Genomic DNA, 20,008 nt, shown 5'->3' with positions numbered 1-20,008 from the left:
CTATTATTTGTTATACATCTGAGATAATTTCCTTTTTATAAATGAACATTTTTAAGAAGAAGAACCCCCTGCTATTTTTACACTCCACGTTGAAAGCAATTAGCGCTTGTTCAATTCACATTGTAATTTTTCTTCTTTACTTGCTGTGGGACAGTCACATCTGAAACTAAAAAACTTAGATGGCTGTAAAGAAACAACCTTGCTTTCTACTTTGCCATTCACCAACTTTCCTCCATGACTTAATCTACTCTGTCTGGAATAGGTCATTTTTTTATTTATTAGCATCACTATTGATTTGATGAATTTATTTGTAAATTGTGATGCAAGGGTTTTTTTTGTACAATATACAGGCAGTCCTCGGTTATCCGACACAATGCGTTACTCAAAATGGCGTTGGATAGCGAAACGTTGTAAAGCGAAACACGTTTTCTCATAGGAACACTGTTTAAATGAAAGGTTCCGTTCCTGCAGGCATTTTTAACACTAAAATACACAAAATATTTTACGCAGGCAATAAGGTATGCAGCACACACATAAATTATATAGTGTATATACTGTAATATATGTATATGTATTAGTATAGTATAATATAATATTATATAGTATAATATAATATTATATAGTATAATATTATATATATACGCTCTTACGACGCTTTGCAACGTTGTGTGTGTGTGTGTGTGTGTGTGTGTGTGTGTGTGTGTGTGTGTGTGTACACACACAAACACACAAACGTTGCAGAGCGTTGGATAAGCCATTTTGGCGTTGTAAAAATGACCATAGGTATGCATTGCATAGCGTTGGATAAGCCATTCGTTGTAAAACGAGGACTGACTGTATAGATAATTTCCTCAGATATATACATAATGCATGTTCTTATTTGCATGAATGTATTCATACCTATGATTGACCAGACAGGAGAAATGGCCCATTTATATGGCTATTAAGTTCTGTACTAAATACTGTATATAATTGTTGTCATTTATTTTGCTATTTTTTGGAACTGTACATAGATATACTGCCATCTTCAGGAACCATTGCAAGTATTTGGCACCAGTGGACAGGAATTGCATGCTCAACAGTGCTTGTGCAATTTAGGGGAGCTACCCAGGAGCATCAGCCCCATAACCTGATTTTCCTTTCATTTTAGGTTTCCTATACCAGATTCATGTATCGCTAACACAGTCACACTGAGATAAGAACCAAAAAACTTCGGCAATCATGCCACCAAGACCTTCATCTGGAGAACTATGGGGCATCCACTTGATGCCCCCAAGAATATTAGTGGAATGTCTATTACCGAATGGTATGTTAGTGACTTTAGAATGCCTCCGTGAGGCAACCCTGATCAATATCAAGCATGAGCTTTTTAAAGAGGCTCGAAAATACCCTCTGCACCATCTACTTCAAGACGAATCCTCTTACATTTTTGTAAGTGTTACACAAGAGGCAGAAAAAGAAGAATTTTTTGATGAGACCCGCCGACTCTGCGACCTCCGGCTGTTCCAGCCTTTTCTAAAAGTCATTGAACCTGTAGGTAACAGAGAAGAGAAAATTCTCAATCGAGAAATCGGTAAGATAGTTTTGACATTAAACACATGGAAAATATAAATAAATATCCTTCTGGCAGCTTTTCCTGGATATTTCTTCCGATATTTATTTTTATAATATGCACATAGCAATTCATGAGCAAATATGAACACAGCACCTCAGGTGGGTACGTGTCCACATTCTAAGCATCGCTGTTAAGTTCTTCCTGGCTCCCCTTAGATGGAAGTCTGTATTATACAGCTTTACTTCTGAGGTTTGTTTTTGAGTGCTCTGGCTAAAAATAACTCCTCCGCTCTGATATGAAAAGTTTTGATTGGGTAACATTTGCTGAAGCACCTATCTTCTGCAGGGTTCTCTCAAAGCAATGATAAGATGCATTGTTCAAATTTCAGCAATTTATTAGTCATTGTGTATTATATATTCTGATTACATTGGATTAAACTGGTTTCTCCATCTGATTTTCATGATGTATGTAAACATGCTTTGAAGTATCTATCATTTAAACACAATTATGCAGTATTGGACATTTTTACTTGGGTTTTTGCTAGTAGGTGTATGCTGCAGCAGTATTGTTTTATGGACATAACAGGATTATGTGGATTTTATTGCAAAATCTCTTGATTTCCATATTGTTTAAATCATGACATTTCTAACGGTCTTCTTTTAAAGAAACAAAATACATTTGTGACGTGATATATGGTTGTCACTTTGCTAATGATTAAAGTGTAAAAGTTCTCTCCACAATCTTCTCTGCTTTGAAACATTATCCAAGTACATCTCTGACATACTGTAACTGGCAAATTGGTTTTCATTACTTTAATTTTGATATTGCACATACTCTTGGCATTAGTGCAGACAGGGTTGGTGTATAATTTATAGCCCTTGTTGCTTTATCATTATGTCCTTATTCCTAATTAATACCAGGGTAATTTATCAACTTTTCGAAAACCTATTCTGTCCCAAATGGCTTCAATAAGATTTACCGGGCAATGGTTTATGAAAAAAGTCATTTTATCTAATTGTGGAACTGAAGTAGTCTTTCTCCTCCAAAAGGTTTTGCCATTGGAATGCCCGTGTGTGAATTTGATATGGTGAAGGACCCGGAGGTGCAGGACTTCAGAAGAAATATTCTGAATGTTTGTAAAGATTCAGTGGAACTTCGAGATGCTAATGGCCCCCAGAGCAGAGCGCTGTATGTTTACCCACCAAATGTGGAATCTTCTTCAGAGCTTCCCAAGCACATAGAAAGCAAACTAGACAAAGGTAAGGTAATGTCACTGGTCAATGTGCAGATCCTCTACAATTGTATTGTTAATAGTCTCGCTCGAAGCAATACAATTTCTAAGTTAGTATTGGGCTTAGATCCACTTAGCACCATTAAATCAGGGCAAATAATGTGATGTTGCCTAATGCGGGGACGGATGTTACTTTCCCTGAGTTAACGCCTTATTCACTAAGCAAGCGATAAGCAAAAATAACTGTACTAGAGCTCATTGGCATAGGTTAATGTCGTGTTATTTCAGGATAGCACTATGTTGTCTTTAAGGAACGGGACAAGAGCGCATACCGAGACTAAACGTTTGATACATTTAAACTATTAACCATATAGTGAACTAAGTGGCCAGCTAGGGCCACAATATTTACCTTCCACAAGCCTAACCTCCCCCCCTCCCCTGCGTACCAAACAGATTAGTAAACCATTACTTGACAGCATACTGAAATCTCCCTCCACCTCACCCCTCCAAGTCAAAACAAGACTTGCAGCCTTATTCGCCAAAGCTACAGATGTAGGTTATGGCACAATAACAAATGCAACCCTGCAAATGAAACAATAAACATTAAAGCATGCATTAAAAAAATGTATTGGGTGGTTATTAACCCCTTGATTGCTAGTGAGGCTCCCTAGGCTCAGTCTCTATGGCACCAACAAGGTTCATGAATATTTAAAACCAACAGAGATCTACTAAGATTTTCACGGTTCAGGACCACTAGGAACTAATTCACAGAGAAAATCCTATGGCACAATGCCCAACTCTTTGAAAAACAAAAAAACAGCCAAATACAATAGTGTTCTAAAAAAAAAAAAAAACTTTTTTAAATGCTTCGACACTTGATTGCCCATTGACTTCTTTTCATAAACGGATGTCCCATCCTGATGGTCCCTTCCCTGCCGCAGACGTGTGTGTGTTCTAGCTGGTTGCCCTCACATAATACATGGTCAGCGACACTGTAATAGATCAAGAAATCTACAATAAAGACAAACTCAAATTAGAATACTGAAATCATTATTTGCCTACTTATTAGTTTGGCTGATCTTTCATTGTCATTTGAAACATTCCTAGTATTTTGTTGACGTAAACATGGTACTGAACACCGCAAAGGAGGATAACCCAAATGCCTGGTTTTGCAAAAGTTTAAGACTTTGTTTGTAATGGGAACACTCTTCTTCTTGCAGGGCAAATCATTGTAGTCATTTGGGTCATTGTATCCCCTAACAATGAGAAGCAGAAGTATTCGCTGAAGATCAACCATGATTGTGTGCCAGAACATGTAATAGCTGAAGCAATCCGGAAAAAAACAAGAAGTATGTTGCTATCCCCGGAACAGCTCAAGCTGTGTGTTCTGGAGTACCAAGGAAAGTATTTGTTGAAAGTTTGTGGATGTGATGAATACTTGCTGGAAAAATACCCACTCAGCCAGTATAAGGTAAGAAAGATCTTTTCATGCCATGGTGTTTGTCCCTGGAGAAATTACAGCTCAGCTAGTACATATCAAATACACCGTTTTTGACATTTTTATAAATTTGTTAATATCTATGCTTGAACCGCCTTTAAAACATCCCTCCACACCACACACACATTGGAATAAAATTAAGAAAAGAAAAATGGTTGAACAAATGTGACTGATTCTTTAAAACATAACATTTCCTGTAGCTGTGCAGTTTCTGCTGTTTTTGTAAGGGCATGCCAGATACACCATGTTTTATGGGCGTGAGGCTGGGGGCCACTGCCCCAATTTTATAGAAGTAGAAACTATGGCCCCTAATCAGTATGTATGTATGTATGTCTTTATATAGCACCATTAATGTACATAGCGCTTCACAGTAGTAATACATGTGACAATCATATAAATAACATATAACTACAAATAACAGATAATGGGAATAAGTGCTTCCGAAATAAAAGTAACATTGTGGAAGAGGAGTCCCTGCTCCGAAGAGCTTACAGTCGAATTGGTGGGGAGAACATACAAAGACAGTAGGAGGGCAATATGATGTGAAGCTGCTCTCCAGTGCTGGAGAAGAGAGCTGCTTAACTGGCACATGGAAGTGTCTTTACAACATATTGAATAGAGACTGTTTACTGACATCCACCTGCTGCTTAGATTAAGAAGTCATTAAACCTCTCCAGTCTGTAAAGTAACTTCTGGTGTTTAACCTTTTCACTGCCAGGGGTGCCAGCAACACATTGCCCTCGAGCAGTGAAGGGGATAATATGCAAATGCAGGTATTTTGAAGTTAGATTAATTTTACACGATACAGAAAGGGCTCCCTATTCAGACTTAGAGCTTAAGTGAGGAACATATGGTTTAAAAAAAAAAAAAAAGACTGTTACAAATGTTTCCATATTTATTTATATTTCAGTATGTAAGAAGCTGTATAATGCTTGGTCGATTACCCAATTTAATGTTAATGACCAAAGACAGCCTGTACAACCAGCTTCCAGTGGACACCTTTACGATGCCATCGTACTCGAGACGCATCTCGACAGCAACACCTTACATGAACGGAGAGGCTTCAGTCAAGTCCCTGTGGGCCATCAGCAGCACCCTGCGAATAAAAATCCTGTGTGCAACCTATGTAAATGTAAACATTCGAGACATTGACAAGGTAATTGCGCACACAGTCTGTCTCCTTGGACTTTGGCAAATGTTGGGAAATGGTGTAAACATCACAGCTGTGTTTCTGCTACTTTTTAGATCTATGTCCGAACGGGCATCTACCACGGAGGTGAACCATTGTGTGACAATGTGAACACTCAAAGAGTCCCCTGCTCAAATCCCAGGTAATCCATGTGCTCTATCAAAGTTTTCTTGTACTTTTTCTCTTGCATACTGTGATTTTATCTTTATTAGCTCCGCCTCTTTGCATAGCATTAATCCTTCCTTTTCTGTAGTCACTTTTTTTTTTCTGTTCTATTTCTCCTAGTACAGTTGTGGCCAACTCCAGTCCTCAATGGCGACCAACAGGTCCGGTTTTAAGGATATCCCTGCTTCAGCACAGGTGCCTCAATCTTCGACTGAGATCTTCAAAAACCTGACCTGTTGGTGGCCCTTGCGGACTGGAGTTGCACCCCCCTCACCCTATTTCCTAGTAGTTTCCCAGTTAGTCATCCTCCCATTTGTGTCACACATTTACAGAGCCAAGTTACAAAGCATTATGTGCTTGCACCTGGCAGGAATCTCGGGTTGGGAGTCCTTGGTATTTACTAGGTTATTTTGGAGAGCACTTGAACATTAGTGAATTCGACACAAGTATTGCATATTTGTTTTTTCTTTTGGTTTACACAGTTACATAGTAGATGAGGTTGAAAAAAGATGTACGTCCAAGTTCAACCTATGCTAAATTTAAACAGATACATGATTCTATATTTGTACTTGCAGTATATTGTATTCATATAATATTGTACACAATTGTAGGATAAATGGCAAATAAGCAGAAAATCTTCACTTGACCCAACTACAATAAAACCTAGTACAGGTAGTCCTCGCTATACAACGTTTCACTTTACAATGAATGGCGTATCCAACGCTTTACAATGCCCCCCTATGAGTCATTTTACGAGGCCTGAATGCGTTATCCAACACTCACCGCCACTGATTAACATGGGACTCACTTTACAATGGTTTCACTATCCAACGCTACTTTCAGAATGGATTCCGTTGGATAACCGAGGACTGCCTGTGTGCGAGTTCCCACGTGGCAGGTCAAAGGCAACTTGGTGTAATCCGCTTCTTTAAATTCAGTCACACTGACTTTTCTGTAACCATACAAAAGATAGGAGCGTAGACTGCACACTCGCAATGTAAGGAAAATAACCAAAAATATTTAGCTGGTGCTTGATCATACCGAGTAAGTCTGCCAGAACTTCTACCCATAAATACGCAAAAAGGGAAACAAATACTATGTGGCAGACCGCAGCAATATCATTCATACAGAGCAAGTGAATACACGCCTCCATGAATGACATTGCGTAAATATCATCTCTATAACTACCAAGAAAAGGAAATCAAGATGCATCAACCAGTGTTTCCTGCTGATTAACAGTTGGTCTGTAAGATACACGTGGAATCCTCAGAAAAGGCATATATTAATATAGCATAAGCAAATCTTTTCCCCTATACCCTTTCCTGTGTGAACTGTTTTACTATAAACATATATAATAATTTTTTGTCCTTTAATTGCCAGGTGGAATGAATGGCTTATGTATGACATGTTCATCCCTGACTTACCTCGAGCTGCACGACTTTGCCTTTCCATTTGCTCAGTTAAAGGCAGAAAGGGCGCAAAAGAAGTAAGTGTGTAACTCTGTGTTGGGATTTTGCTGTCGCCGCACAAGAAAGATTTGGGTCAGAAAATGGCGTCAAGGGGAAAGCCAACCAGGGTGCAGGGAAGCTTCAAATCTCCTTGTGCACAGCAGGAGCACAGGGCAAGGCCAGTTCTAACACATTGGTTATGATGGGCAGAGCTTCTTTTTATTGGTCCGCGAGCGCTTTCATGTGTACTGTGTGCCAGTCTTTGGTTCAGTGGTGTGTTCTGCATTCGCCGATTGTTCTCTAATACTGCCGCTTGTAAAAATTATTATACATGACAGATTTTTACTTTCTCTACAACCAGTCTTACAAACATATATGCTAAAAGAATGAAACAGCAGCCCGTAGAGCCCTAACCGAGGCCCGCGGTGGCTAAATTAAGCAGTATTGTAAAATTTACTTCTCTTCCATTGCTTGACCCTCTGGGGGACAAGGGTGCCTGCAACACATTGCTCTGCTCTGACACTGAACATATCAAGTGTGCATTGGCACACACTGCAAGCAAACATCATGGTCAATAAAATATAGGTGTTTATGATCATCGGGAATTGAAAATGACATGAAAGCTTGTGACTTCAAATGTGACCCCCAGGGATTACCTATTTTGTAGTCTCCTTTTTGCCAACGCAACCTTTGCAATTTCTTTTAAAAGTGCAACCATTCAACCACTATTGAGGCGACGCTTGTTATGGTAGCTAATATCAGTCGTTGCACCTCTCATATCATTTTCCTTGTTGTGAACATTTATTTATTTTTGCTGACGTGTTCTCAAGAAAATGTAAAAGTAAATCCCATTGCAAACATTTGATACGCTGAATTGGAAATGCAAACACGGGCAATTCTGAGAGAACACGGACAGTGCAAGGTTGACTGTGAGGGTAAACGTGTCTCTCTCCCTCCGTTACCTCATCTAGTTGGGGTGAAATACTGCAGTAACTAACCTGTAGCAAAACTGATCTAAAGTTGTAGTGATTAGTCAGGATTTATAGAGTGGTTTTTTTTTCTCCGGGAGGGGGGAGGGGAATAAAAGGTGTTTTAAAGTAGCCCTGAAAAGAGAATATTTCTATAGAAATAACTGCAAAATATATGGTCCATTTAAACAAAACACAGAAGATAAATATTTGGGGGCTTTATGAGCATGTTCCTATTTCTTCATACTCTGCACTCTGTGCTCTGTTTACACTGGCAGTGATATCACACGCGTGGCTACAGAAACCTGTAAGCTGTGTCTTGATTACGTCACAATAAAACAATGCTGTCCTGTCGGGACAGTCTGAATTTTAGGTGGTTAACCTGATTCAGGTTTGAGTATATAAAATAGGTAGAATGAAGTTGCGTAAGAATGCGCATTGTTTCTTAAGGTCTGTTTGATAGCAGTTAGCGTGAAGCGCTATTATAACGCAAACTCCATAGGAAGTGGCATCCTCCTTGAATGCAGCTGTAATGTATAATATAAACATTGCTCAAGGAAGTGAAAAAGTATTCCTCATCAAAGTTTGCTTAGCGTCATCTAAAAAAAAAAAAGAATGTACATCTGTATTTGAGTTGCTCAGTAACAGTGAACACCCCTCTTAGGGGAAAAACACACCACATTGAAAATATATGTATCAATTCAGTTGACTGCCTCCATTTTTCTTTTCACTGTTAAAGCCGCAATCTGTGCTGATCACCATATGTTTTTTTAAGTTCTATTTTACCTGACTAGCTCTCTTTTCACCCTTTCCCAGCGCTGTTTTTATTTTATTCATCCGACGTTCAGTTCGGGAGATATTAGAATTTGAGTTACGTGTCCGGGAGGCTAAAATGGCCTTAACCCCAGAGCCCTGTACAGTCTAACATTTACCAGGGTATCCGTAGATACTAGAGAGCCTAAAATCATGTTTTTTCACACTAGAGAAAAAGAGCTAGGAACGGTCAGGGGTAAAGATACTAACGCCATATAAGTTAAACTCCTATGTGCTTCAGGAAGAAACTGCTGCTTTAAATTGGTTTACATGTATTATTACAACATTCTGTTTTGCTGTGCTAAGTGATCCATATTTGTTGACCTGCACACACTTATCATATAAAGTGCCAAGCGTGTGTGTACAATAAAGCATTGTGTGCTTTCAGAGCACGTCCTTTTGTCTTGTGGCTTCATTGTTGCAAATATTAACCTATGAAATATGAGCTTCCAGTGTCTTACTGTAAAACACGTTGAATTTAGTTCTTGAAGTAGCCTGTCATTCTATTTTACGGACTCCTGCTTGGTTTTTCTTTCTGCGAGTTGTTCGCTTGACCCATATTGAATCATTGTAACACTTAGACATTGCAATGTATCTTTTGCAGGAGCACTGCCCGTTAGCTTGGGGAAATATAAACATGTTTGATTACACGGACACCCTGGTCTCAGGAAAAATGGCTTTAAATTTGTGGCCTGTACCTCACGGGTTGGAAGACTTGCTGAATCCTATCGGAGTTACCGGGTCCAACCCAAACAAGGTAATCAACAAATGGTTTCAAATGCTTCTCTTTCCCCCCCCCCCCCCCTGCCTTCCTCCAATTGGCTTATTATTTTTTCCTGTTTTGCTTGTTCCCTAGACTAGTTTCTCTCTTCCTCCCCCCCCCCCCAGTATTCTAATAAAATGAAGATCCTCGTTACCCATGTCTCTTAGGAAACTCCCTGCTTGGAGCTGGAATTTGATTGCTTCAGCAGTCCGGTCAAGTTTCCTGATATGACTGCCATAGAAGAACATGCAAATAAGGCGCTAGAGCGAGAAATGGGTTACAACTACAGCCATTCTGGACTGGTAAACTATATTTATTTTTTAATTGAACAAGGTTATATATTTCAATAAATATTTTTGTATGTGCAGCCACAATAAAGAGAAAACGTTTGGTCCTTGAGTTTCACTAATCTGACCAAATTGCCGTTCCCTTTCCTGTTCTTATGTGAGGATGATTACCTAACTAAGACACCAGTTACCTCTTCTAAAAAAAAGAAGTATCGGCTCCCTCTGGCCATCATTACTCGCGTGGTTGGGGTTTATCTGTAGCAGTGAACAAGTTTGGCTCATTGGGAAGATTCAGTGTTAGATGTGCTACCTACAATTACCCTTTCTACTCTGACACTGGGCGTCGGTGAACCCTAAATCTATTGGCACATCTTTTGAGAAGTTGGTTGGTATCCATAGTAGTCATACTTTTCACTATTCATGTTTCTCTTTATCTGCATGATGGTATCTTTTCACCTTGGGTGCGGATCCTTCCTTCCCTTCTCTGTTTACCTGTGCAGTAAATACTATATAGTGAGAAGGGTCATTTAAATGAGTTAATGCACTGTTAGACGTGTGTTCTTGAATATGATCGATGTTACATGATTGCCATGTGTCTAGGGAGCGCAATGTTATTAAAGTAGTAATTGCACAGTAGTTTGATTTATATCTTACCAATGTATACATTGCTCTGCTCTCGTTAAATGGTGTGATGCATGAACCATTACATAGCAAATTTTATTCCCGTGTCTGTAATGTGAAGAAAAATCAATCCTGAGTTTGTTTTTCTAATCATTTATTGAATCCCCAAATATGCAAGTGTCTACGGTCTGTAAAATCGTTTTACTTGAACAATTGAATTTCTAGACATGTTACTCGAACGTTTTTAAGATTGTTTCATTTTTTTTGTGTTGCAGACAAACAGGATAGCCAGAGATAATGAAGTCCGAGAAAGTGACAAAGACCAGCTTAAAGCCATTTCTAACCGCGACACTCTTTCTGAAATCACAGAGCAAGAAAAGGAGTTTCTCTGGAGCCACAGGTATTCCACACGTATAATAAACCATGTACTGATCAAAAGATGAACATGCGTTAATTGGGGACCCTGGTAAATGGACAGCGGAGAAGTGTATACAATGTCCTGCAATATGTATGCTCTTGAGTGTTTACAAATAAACTCTTTATCCCAGCACGGAGGATTCTAAGGATATCTTATGTTTAATTTTTCTGTTTAGGGTTACCATGGTTGGTGCCTTTGGTAGAGGAGTCTGCTATGCCTCTCTGTATCCCTTTTTTGCTGCTTTAAACAAGTGTGGAGTTTTAGATGGTCCAAAGTAGAAGTGGCCAACTCCAGTCCTCGAGGGCCACCAACAGGTCAGGTTTTCAGGATATCCCTGCTTCAGCACAGGTGGTGCAGTCTGACTGAGCCACTTATTGAGCCACCTGTGCTGAAGCAGGGGTATCCTGAAAACCTGACCTGTTGGTGGACTGGAGTTGGCCACCCCTGGCCTAAAGTTTATATCACTCATGATGCTCGGATGTTAAGTATCAGTAGCTCAGTTCAAGTTTTGTGTCTGAAAGCAACCCAGCAATCTAAAATGACTCCCAAGGAGGAAGTGTTTGATTGTGACCTTCTCTGTAGTTGAAATAGGTGTTACTGTTTTATGTAGATAATGTCTGGCACATTGTGTTTTACGGTGGGATTCTAAAGTTTAAAAGATGATACTTCTACATTTTGCTGCGCAGCCTAACAGAAATGATAGCTAAATTATTCATATAAATTGGTGCATCGCTGACTTGTTTACATTTTTACTCATGCATTCTATTTCACTAAGCTCAAATATTTAATTTCACAGGCATTATTGTCTAAATACCCCTGATATTCTTCCAAAGCTGCTTTTAGCTGTGAAATGGAATAGCAGAGACGATGTTGCACAGGTATTTATACGCACAGTGTTTATTTACAAAAACATTACTTTTATTAAACAAAGTTTTAGCTTTATATTTAGATTAAAGCAGCAATCCAAACTGCTCCGCAGGGTTTTTTTTTTTTTTACATTTTACAGATTGGGAACTGGGGTTCTTGAGGTACTTACCGGGGAAGGTACGGGCGTCAGTCCCCACTGGGTGAAACAAAATGGCGGGTGGGGTCTCAAGCCAACTGGAAGCCGCAACGTCGTCTGTTGCCGCTTTCTATTGGATGACAACTCAATGTGTAATTCCCGTACCTTAACCGTAAGTATTTTGAGAGGGATCCCAGCGCTAAATAATAGCACGGTTCAGCTCCCGGGACCTCCTGGCTTCCATCCTGTAGAGGAAAAAAAAAATTAGGGTCGAACTGGCGGGATTATTGCTTTTTAATGCCAGTGAGAGCAATTTGCCCCAAATCTACTTTTAATAGTATTGCTTTAAAGAGGCAATCCCCGCCTGGACCAAAGTCGGCTAACAGCAGTGGTATGTTTAGTAGGCTAAAGTTCTTCACCTAAATACGATAGAAAGTATTTGGAAGATTTAGAAGTTCGAAGCCCTAAATTCCACAGAGCCTGAAAGCGTTGGTCCTCTTACTTCCCCCAACTCTGGTCATAATCTGTTCATTTCATTGGATAGTAGCGCATTTGTAAGCTTTTTATTCTATTAATTCATTATGATCTGTTTCTGGCCAATGTTATTGAACTTGTAATGAGGGATGCTTCCCTCGCCATGATTTATACCATTTACCCTTCTTTTTACCTCCTTTCTGTTTTGGAGGTATGTAATTTACATGGACTACACCAATTTGATTATTTTTTTTGGCAGTTTAAAAATTTTTTTTTTAAATGTAAGAACAAGCTTTTAGCAGGCGTATCACCAAAGTGGTGGTATAAGCTAGTTTGCTGTATCATGCATTGCATTCAGTATTTTTTGTTTTTTATTTTGGTGGTGGTGTTTTAACTCGGGTGCTCAAACTGGGGGGCACTAGATTTCTCAGGGGGGGTGCGGTGGTTGCAGAGGCCCCCACTCTTCCCCCAAGGCATATAAATGAATGCCGGGAGATCGCGTGAGGCCTCTGCAACTATCCTTACCTTGCCTTCGGCGACGTGTCAAGTGACGTCACGTGACCCCGCAACATCATTGGATGTAAGAGGTTAGGGAGGGGGGGCGCGAGCAGGCAGGGGGCGCAGCGTGGAAAGATTGCACCCCTGTTTTTAACTTGTAACAGTTGGAACCTGGAATACATTTTTTTTATTTCCGACTGTCAAAGCAGCATTTGCATCATGTTCTTATTTTGCACAGATGTACTGTCTGTTAAAGGACTGGCCTGCAATCCGACCCGAACAAGCAATGGAACTCCTGGACTTTAATTACCCAGATCGAATGGTGCGATCTTTTGCAGTTACGTGTCTGGAAAAGTATTTAACAGATGACAAGCTGTCACAGTATTTAATCCAGCTAGTACAGGTACATCCTCTTTCTCGCTAAATTCAGTACCATGTACAATATTTAACGCAGTATTGCTTGTTTGTCACCATAAACATGAATGGAGTCTTTTTTTCTTAAATGCTGAAGAGCAATCCACAGCAATTCCATTCAATGGGAGGGTCAGGATCCGAGATGCAAGGAACTAGAACAAAGTAACAATGTAGCGTTTCAATATTGTGGATTTGTTTTTTTTACGTCTGGAGGGATTTGAGATTTGATCTGCGCTCTTTAGCTTTCTGCTAATTGATTGATGTTGCAACACACTTCTGATCTAAGTCTTTCAGAGTAGAGGCCTACAACAAATTGTGTACTGAACACCTTTGTAGAAACCCTTACACTATGGTATTTCACTAGTTCCTAGGAGCCCTTGGGTTCCTCCGACATCCTTAAAAAGTTCGGTTCAATTTTCAGGTCATTTTAAAATTGTACCAAATACAGAAGAATGTACAATGCATCTGATCTCAGACGCGCTATTAGAGAGGGTTGGGGTGCCTTACAATGCATCTGATCTCAGACGCGCTATTAGAGAGGGTTGGGTTGCCTTACAATGCATCTGATCTCAGACACTGACAGGGTCGGGGTTTCGCAGAATTTCACAATACAATTATAGAGTTCCTTAACCAAAAATAATTGTAAAGGTGTCTTGGACACCTCTCCATCCAAACTGCACAGTGTTACAGCTCTTTATAAATTATTCAATCAAGTTCAACAAGAACTCTCTGTGGGTTTAGAATTACAACTGTAAAGACTGTGTGTGTCATCTAAGTTTTATCTCTGTTAACAGGTTCTGAAATATGAGCAGTATCTAGACAACTTGCTGGTGAGATTTTTGTTGAAAAAGGCTCTGACCAATCAAAGAATAGGACATTTCTTCTTTTGGCATTTAAAGTAAGTGAGATCGCAAATGAATGGACCTAGAAAATTGTGCACATCACCCAGATTGTTGAACCGTAGAAAGGACTTTGATTTGACAAATGTAATATGGAGATATATCTATATGACAGCAGGTAAACCATCCGTCTGGGAACAGAACTGAGATGTATCTTTGCACTTAAATATATTCTTTAAAAAAAGAATGCTAAAGAATATGGCAAAACATTTACTACAGGACCTCTAACGTGGGAGTGACCAAGTCCAGTCCTCAAGTGCCACAAACAGGTCAGGATGTCGGATATCCCTGCCTCGACCTGGGCCACTGATTGAGCCACCTGTGCTGAAGCAGGGATATTCTGAAAACCTGACCTGTTGGTGGCCCTTTGAGACCGGAGTTGGCCCACCCCAGATATAGTAGATCTGCTATTTATCCATTTCAGCCAACCATCTGTTTGACTGGAAAAGACTTTGATGTTGTTCCTTTTGGAATTTTCTCACACCAGGTCTGAAATGCCCAACAAAACAGTCAGCCAAAGGTTCGGTTTGCTACTCGAGTCCTATTGCCGCGCCTGTGGGATGTACCTAAAGCACTTGGGTAAACAGGTGGAGGCCATGGAGAAACTGATTAACCTCACAGATATTCTCAAACAGGAGAAGAAAGATGAAACACAGAAGGTATTTAAAGGCAGCAAATACCCGGCAAACCAGTAGCTCACGGGGTGGGCAATTCTAGTCCTCAAAGGCCACCAACAGGTCAGGTTTTCAGGATATCCCTGCTTCAGCATAGGTGGCTCAGTCTTTGACTGTCTTTCAGTGAAAGACTGAGCCACCTGTGCTGAAGCAGGGATATCCATAAAACCTGGCCTGTTGGTGGCCTTTGAGGACCGAGTTTGAGACCCCTGGTTTAAAGTATGTTGACTAAAAGTATGTCTGGTCGACTACATGGGATTGCGACTTTTTAAAGCAGACGTATGCACTGATTAGTTTTCTTTTAGCATTGTATCTTTTCCTTGCACTAAGATTTCTTTTTGCACCGCTGCTGTTTTAAAATATATGGTGCTCCGTTCAGGAAATGTAAGTCTGAAATAGTAAGTGTCCAGGAGGTTAAGATGGGGCTCTCCCAGCTCCTAGTGTAGTCTAATGGTTACTCCACAAGGAAGTGATTAAGAAAATCATGATATAAATATATTATTTAATTTTATTGAATTTTTTTTTTTTAAGATACTAACATTATATGAGAAACTAAATGTGTGCAGACTTCTGAGGGGATTCTGGTTTATGGTTACGAATTGAACATTGTATTTTAGGTGCAGATGAAATTCCTTGTTGAACAAATGAAACGGCCAGACTTCATGGATGCGTTGCAAGGTTTTACCTCTCCTCTGAACCCTGCTCACCAATTGGGAACTCTCAGGTATATCCAAAACCTGCCCTTTTACTCCGACGTTTAGTTGCATAGAACGATACGGCTTAAAACCTTCATATGGAATATAACTCTCTGCTTTGCCTTTAACTTCGATGCATCAACGCTTTTTTCTAAACCAGGAGTGGCCAACTAAAGTCCTCAAGCGCCACCAACAGGTCTGGTTTTAAGGATATCCCTGCTTCAGCACAGATGGCTCAGTCGTTGATTGAGCACAGGTGGCCCAAGCAGGGATATTCTTAACACCTGACCTGTTGGTGGCTCTTGAACTGGAGTTGGCCACTCCTGTGCTAAACCTTTCTCTGCCTATTCTGTTTCTAATGACACTGCTAGTTTGGAGTCTGTGACAAGACACAGGTTGTTGGAAGGATGCATTTTCTCTCTGTCAGTGACACACTAAATTGATCGTTTGACACCATACAAAGAATAAGAAAGTGTGTTTCACGCAAAAAAAACACTCATAAATACTACAAACATGTGGTCGACCAAAAAATAAAGTATTTGAGGAATGGGGCCTGGTTTCAAATGAGGATGTGGCCCCATCTTTGTTTGACAAAATGGTCCGCTTCAGTCACTCGAAACGTCCCGCTGACAACTTTATGGGGGCTCCCACTGGGTACAGAGCTATCATCAGGACTCTATATATTGATGACTTGTATATACAAGCATTTGAATTAAACAGTCTATGGAACAACTTGAATAATGTCCATTTTTTAATTCATTTTTTTGTTACTATTTGCAAACTTTAGGAGTACGAGGACTCTTCCTTCCTTTTTTTTTTTTTTTTTTTTTATGGTTTGACACCGTTAAAGGATCATGCATAAAATGAGCAGCCATGTAAACGGAGACATTCTGTGAATTTCCCAGGTTATGGAAGGTCCGTGTGCTGCTTAAGAGTCAAACTGAAGGCGCTGTCATTTCAGCCACCTTGTGAATGATCGTATTTTGTTAACTCACGTTTTCTATTTTGTAGGCTTGAAGAATGCAGGATAATGTCCTCTGCAAAAAGGCCACTGTGGTTAAACTGGGAAAACCCCGATATTATGTCAGAGATGCTGTTTCTGAATAATGAAATCATCTTTAAAAATGGGGATGGTAAGATTTTAAAGAAAACTTACTGTAATTTATTTAAGAACATCCTTGTTTTGTTTTTTTCTTTTTTTTTAAAAAGTGTATTAATGTACTTTGACTAGGTTTTAATTGGGGGGGGGGGGCCTCCAAAGCTGAACAGTGTTTCTTTCATCTCTGGGGATCCCCTGCTTCCCGAGAGTCTTACCTTGGAAGGGGGTGCCGGCTGGGCACCCAGTTTGGCCGTTTAAAGGTCCCGCGGGCCAATAGGAAGCTACGATGTAATTCCTTGCGGTTTCCTATTGTCCCGCATGATACAGGACCAATAAACCTGCATGAAGACCAGGGGCACCTTCTGATGTATGTATCTCAGGGAGCAAGGGGTCCCCGACGCTTAAATTAACCTGGTTTAGCACCGGAGATCCTCTGCTTCCCACCTTGGGGGACACCATTTATGTTTATTTTAGAGGCACATGTCCTTTTTAAGCTTGCAATCACTGGCTCTCAATTTGCAGTCGATTTCAGAGCATACAGCATTGACATGTAGATATAATATGCAGAAATGTATTTATTTCTAAGAAGTTTTACCAGGAAGTAATACATTGAGATTTACCTCTCGTTTTCAAGTATGTCCTGGCACAGAGTTATGATGACAAATAATATATGGTTACAAATACATAGTTCCTGAAGTGAGCAAGGTTATACATTATATAAAAGACATTGCATGCACGGTTAAAGATAATAGATGTGATAGGCGTATATAACAGTTATAGACCAGATTAAAATGTGAGACAGCTTTAGTTTTGAAAGAATTTAGAATGGTGGCGACTGAGTCCCCCTGTAGATTGTTCCAGTTGTGAAATGACATGGAAACAGCAGCAATACCTCCCTCCTCCTTTTTTTGTTGTTGTTGTTGAGATAATTAACTAAAATGTATAATTGTCCTAATATATTGCAGATGTTAAATCAACAAAAAAAAAGTTGCTTTCCAAGGACCGTAATGTTGCTAATTTGTTGTTAAATGCTTAAAAATTTCAGACTTGCGACAAGACATGTTAACACTTCAGATCATACGAATCATGGAAAACATTTGGCAAAATCAGGGTCTTGATCTTAGGTGAGTAAAAAGCAAAATAAGAGGCTTCTCAACTCCATGCCTTTTTGTTTTTGTAATCTCTGTAAGCATTGCCTGGACCTCAGTGCGTTAGATTACACGGGCAATCCATCAGTGAGTTCTATTCAGTGAGGCGTTTTGTATAGCCGTAAACTTAAATCGCTGGAGCTAATTCAATAAAGACCAAAGTGGCCGTTCAGGCTCTCTTCGCCCACAAATCCCCGTTGTATTATCTCCTTTTATAACATGGGGATAATTGTATTATTTTTTTTAGTTTAAAGCTTTGTGTTTCATCTACGCAACATTCAGCAGAACATAGCAGCTCACTTTCTCTCTTCTGAACAATATTTTGTACTTTAGGAACTTGAAAAACATTTCCAAAGGAAAAAACCAATTCGTTTAATTTATTCATTGGTCTCGTGCCCTTTTACATACATTTGCAGGGCAAAAGCGGTGAGAAAAACGCTTCTCGTGCATGAGTCATAAAAAATATCTGGGTGGTGTTTGGTTTTTTTGTTGTTGTTTTTAAACAATGTTTATACAAAACTATTTTGTGCTCTTACTTTTTAGGATGCTGCCTTATGGTTGCTTGTCTATAGGGGAGTGTGTAGGTCTGATTGAGGTGGTGAGATGCTCACATACCATTATGCAAATTCAGTGCAAGGGAGGCTTGAAAGGTGCATTGCAGTTCAACAGCCATACATTACATCAGTGGCTCAAGGATAAAAACAAGGGCGAAATGTGAGTTGCGTTCTTATTTTATTTTTTATAGAAATTCAGTTGGACTTTTTTTTTTCCTCCATTGTATTTGGTGAATGGAGCGAGAATAGTTAGAAGATATTAAGAAGTCTTTTATCTAGCATTGGATAGACACTCACTTCTTCTGCTGTTGGAAATGTGATGGTGGTACTTAACATAAGCACTTTATTTTCATAAGTCACCTTTGACGTCAAGACCAATCGTGGATGGAGGTCCCGTAAGCCATTTGTCAGTTGATCAATGATCAAATTGCTTAAAAGAAAGGTCGCCATTATTTATTCCATGTGCGCCATAGAGCATTTCTTTGGCGTTTCGTGGAGGGAGTTTTCTCTCACATCTGAATCTTCAGCAAATGAAAATTGATGGGATGTGTTGAAAATGCATACTTACGATATTCATTAAGATGAATAATTTTATTAGATGAATACTTTTGAATTGAATCCCAAAGTAAATAATGTTCTCACCATGCGGCCATATGGACACTTCCTTATTTCTGGTTACCTCTGCAGCCGGCTAGTATATAAATTCACCTGCCCATTTCTTTTCCATTAGGTATGATGCTGCCATTGACTTGTTCACGCGGTCATGTGCTGGCTACTGTGTTGCTACCTTCATTCTTGGAATAGGCGATCGACATAATAGTAACATTATGGTAAAAGACAACGGGCAAGTAAGTAACTTCTGTTTCTTTTCTTGTCCTGTGAGCTTGCTCACCTGTTGCGTTGTACTCCCCGAGTACTAACAATGCTTTTCTGTCAGCTGTTTCACATAGATTTTGGACACTTCCTGGACCACAAAAAGAAAAAGTTTGGCTACAAGCGTGAGCGAGTACCATTCGTCTTAACGCAAGATTTCTTAATCGTGATCAGCAAAGGAATTCAGGAATGCACAAAGACGAGGGATTTCGAGAGGTGAGAAAAGTGAACGTGCGATGAGGACACGAAACGAACAATTCTGTTTCTGGCCTATTTTAACCTCCTAAATGCCAGATCAGACCGGCAATGCAAGACATTGGGCTTCTTGCTGTGTTGGGAAATTGAATCTGTGACCTGAAGGGTTTAATGCTTGTAGTTTTGTTGACCTGTTTAATAGAAGATGTACATTTTACGACCTAATGTGCGGACCACGGACGGTGAACCAGTCATTAAATAGGACATTATGTACTTATTGCTTAGTCAACTTTAGATTTTAATTGGAGATTGTTTGTTTTTTTATGTCCCCTACATTAGACAAGATAAGCGCACCTTCTTACTCGCAACATTTCAACATTATAAATCTCTCTTACTTATTAGTGCTGCATAAAACCTCCACGTCTGTTTCTAATGATTTAATCTAAAAAGGTTTTGGGGCCTTATTCTATAATTGGCAGTGTGGCCGTTCGGATCATTTGCGGGCAAAAATTCCCATTGAAGTCTC

At 39.7% G+C, this 20,008-nt stretch overlaps 1 protein-coding gene across 2 annotated transcripts in view; it reads left to right on the top strand.

Moving 5' to 3' along the window:
* Nucleotides 1–20,008, top strand: part of PIK3CA (phosphatidylinositol-4,5-bisphosphate 3-kinase catalytic subunit alpha) — a 33,834-nt gene that overhangs the window by 4,459 nt on the left and 9,367 nt on the right. Inside the window, exons 2-20 of one of the 2 annotated variants that reach the window (XM_075570741.1) lie at nt 1,151–1,573; nt 2,605–2,814; nt 4,007–4,257; nt 5,195–5,440; nt 5,530–5,615; nt 7,019–7,124; nt 9,472–9,624; nt 9,798–9,932; nt 10,814–10,938; nt 11,753–11,834; nt 13,170–13,334; nt 14,140–14,243; nt 14,732–14,903; nt 15,536–15,642; nt 16,625–16,746; nt 17,758–17,836; nt 18,404–18,574; nt 19,145–19,262; nt 19,352–19,503. In XM_075570741.1, coding sequence (XP_075426856.1) covers nt 1,222–1,573; nt 2,605–2,814; nt 4,007–4,257; nt 5,195–5,440; nt 5,530–5,615; nt 7,019–7,124; nt 9,472–9,624; nt 9,798–9,932; nt 10,814–10,938; nt 11,753–11,834; nt 13,170–13,334; nt 14,140–14,243; nt 14,732–14,903; nt 15,536–15,642; nt 16,625–16,746; nt 17,758–17,836; nt 18,404–18,574; nt 19,145–19,262; nt 19,352–19,503 — 2,936 coding nt within the window. In that variant the 5' untranslated portion in view covers nt 1,151–1,221. The remainder of the gene's footprint in view (nt 1–1,150; nt 1,574–2,604; nt 2,815–4,006; nt 4,258–5,194; nt 5,441–5,529; nt 5,616–7,018; nt 7,125–9,471; nt 9,625–9,797; nt 9,933–10,813; nt 10,939–11,752; nt 11,835–13,169; nt 13,335–14,139; nt 14,244–14,731; nt 14,904–15,535; nt 15,643–16,624; nt 16,747–17,757; nt 17,837–18,403; nt 18,575–19,144; nt 19,263–19,351; nt 19,504–20,008) is intronic. The other variant, XM_075570742.1, reaches the window with a different exon arrangement.

This window comes from Ascaphus truei, chromosome 14 (assembly GCF_040206685.1).
Source record: "Ascaphus truei isolate aAscTru1 chromosome 14, aAscTru1.hap1, whole genome shotgun sequence".
NCBI classification, from domain to species: domain Eukaryota; kingdom Metazoa; phylum Chordata; class Amphibia; order Anura; family Ascaphidae; genus Ascaphus; species Ascaphus truei.
Note: the sequence above shows the minus strand (reverse complement) of the source record. Positions and strands in the feature narration are given on the sequence as shown.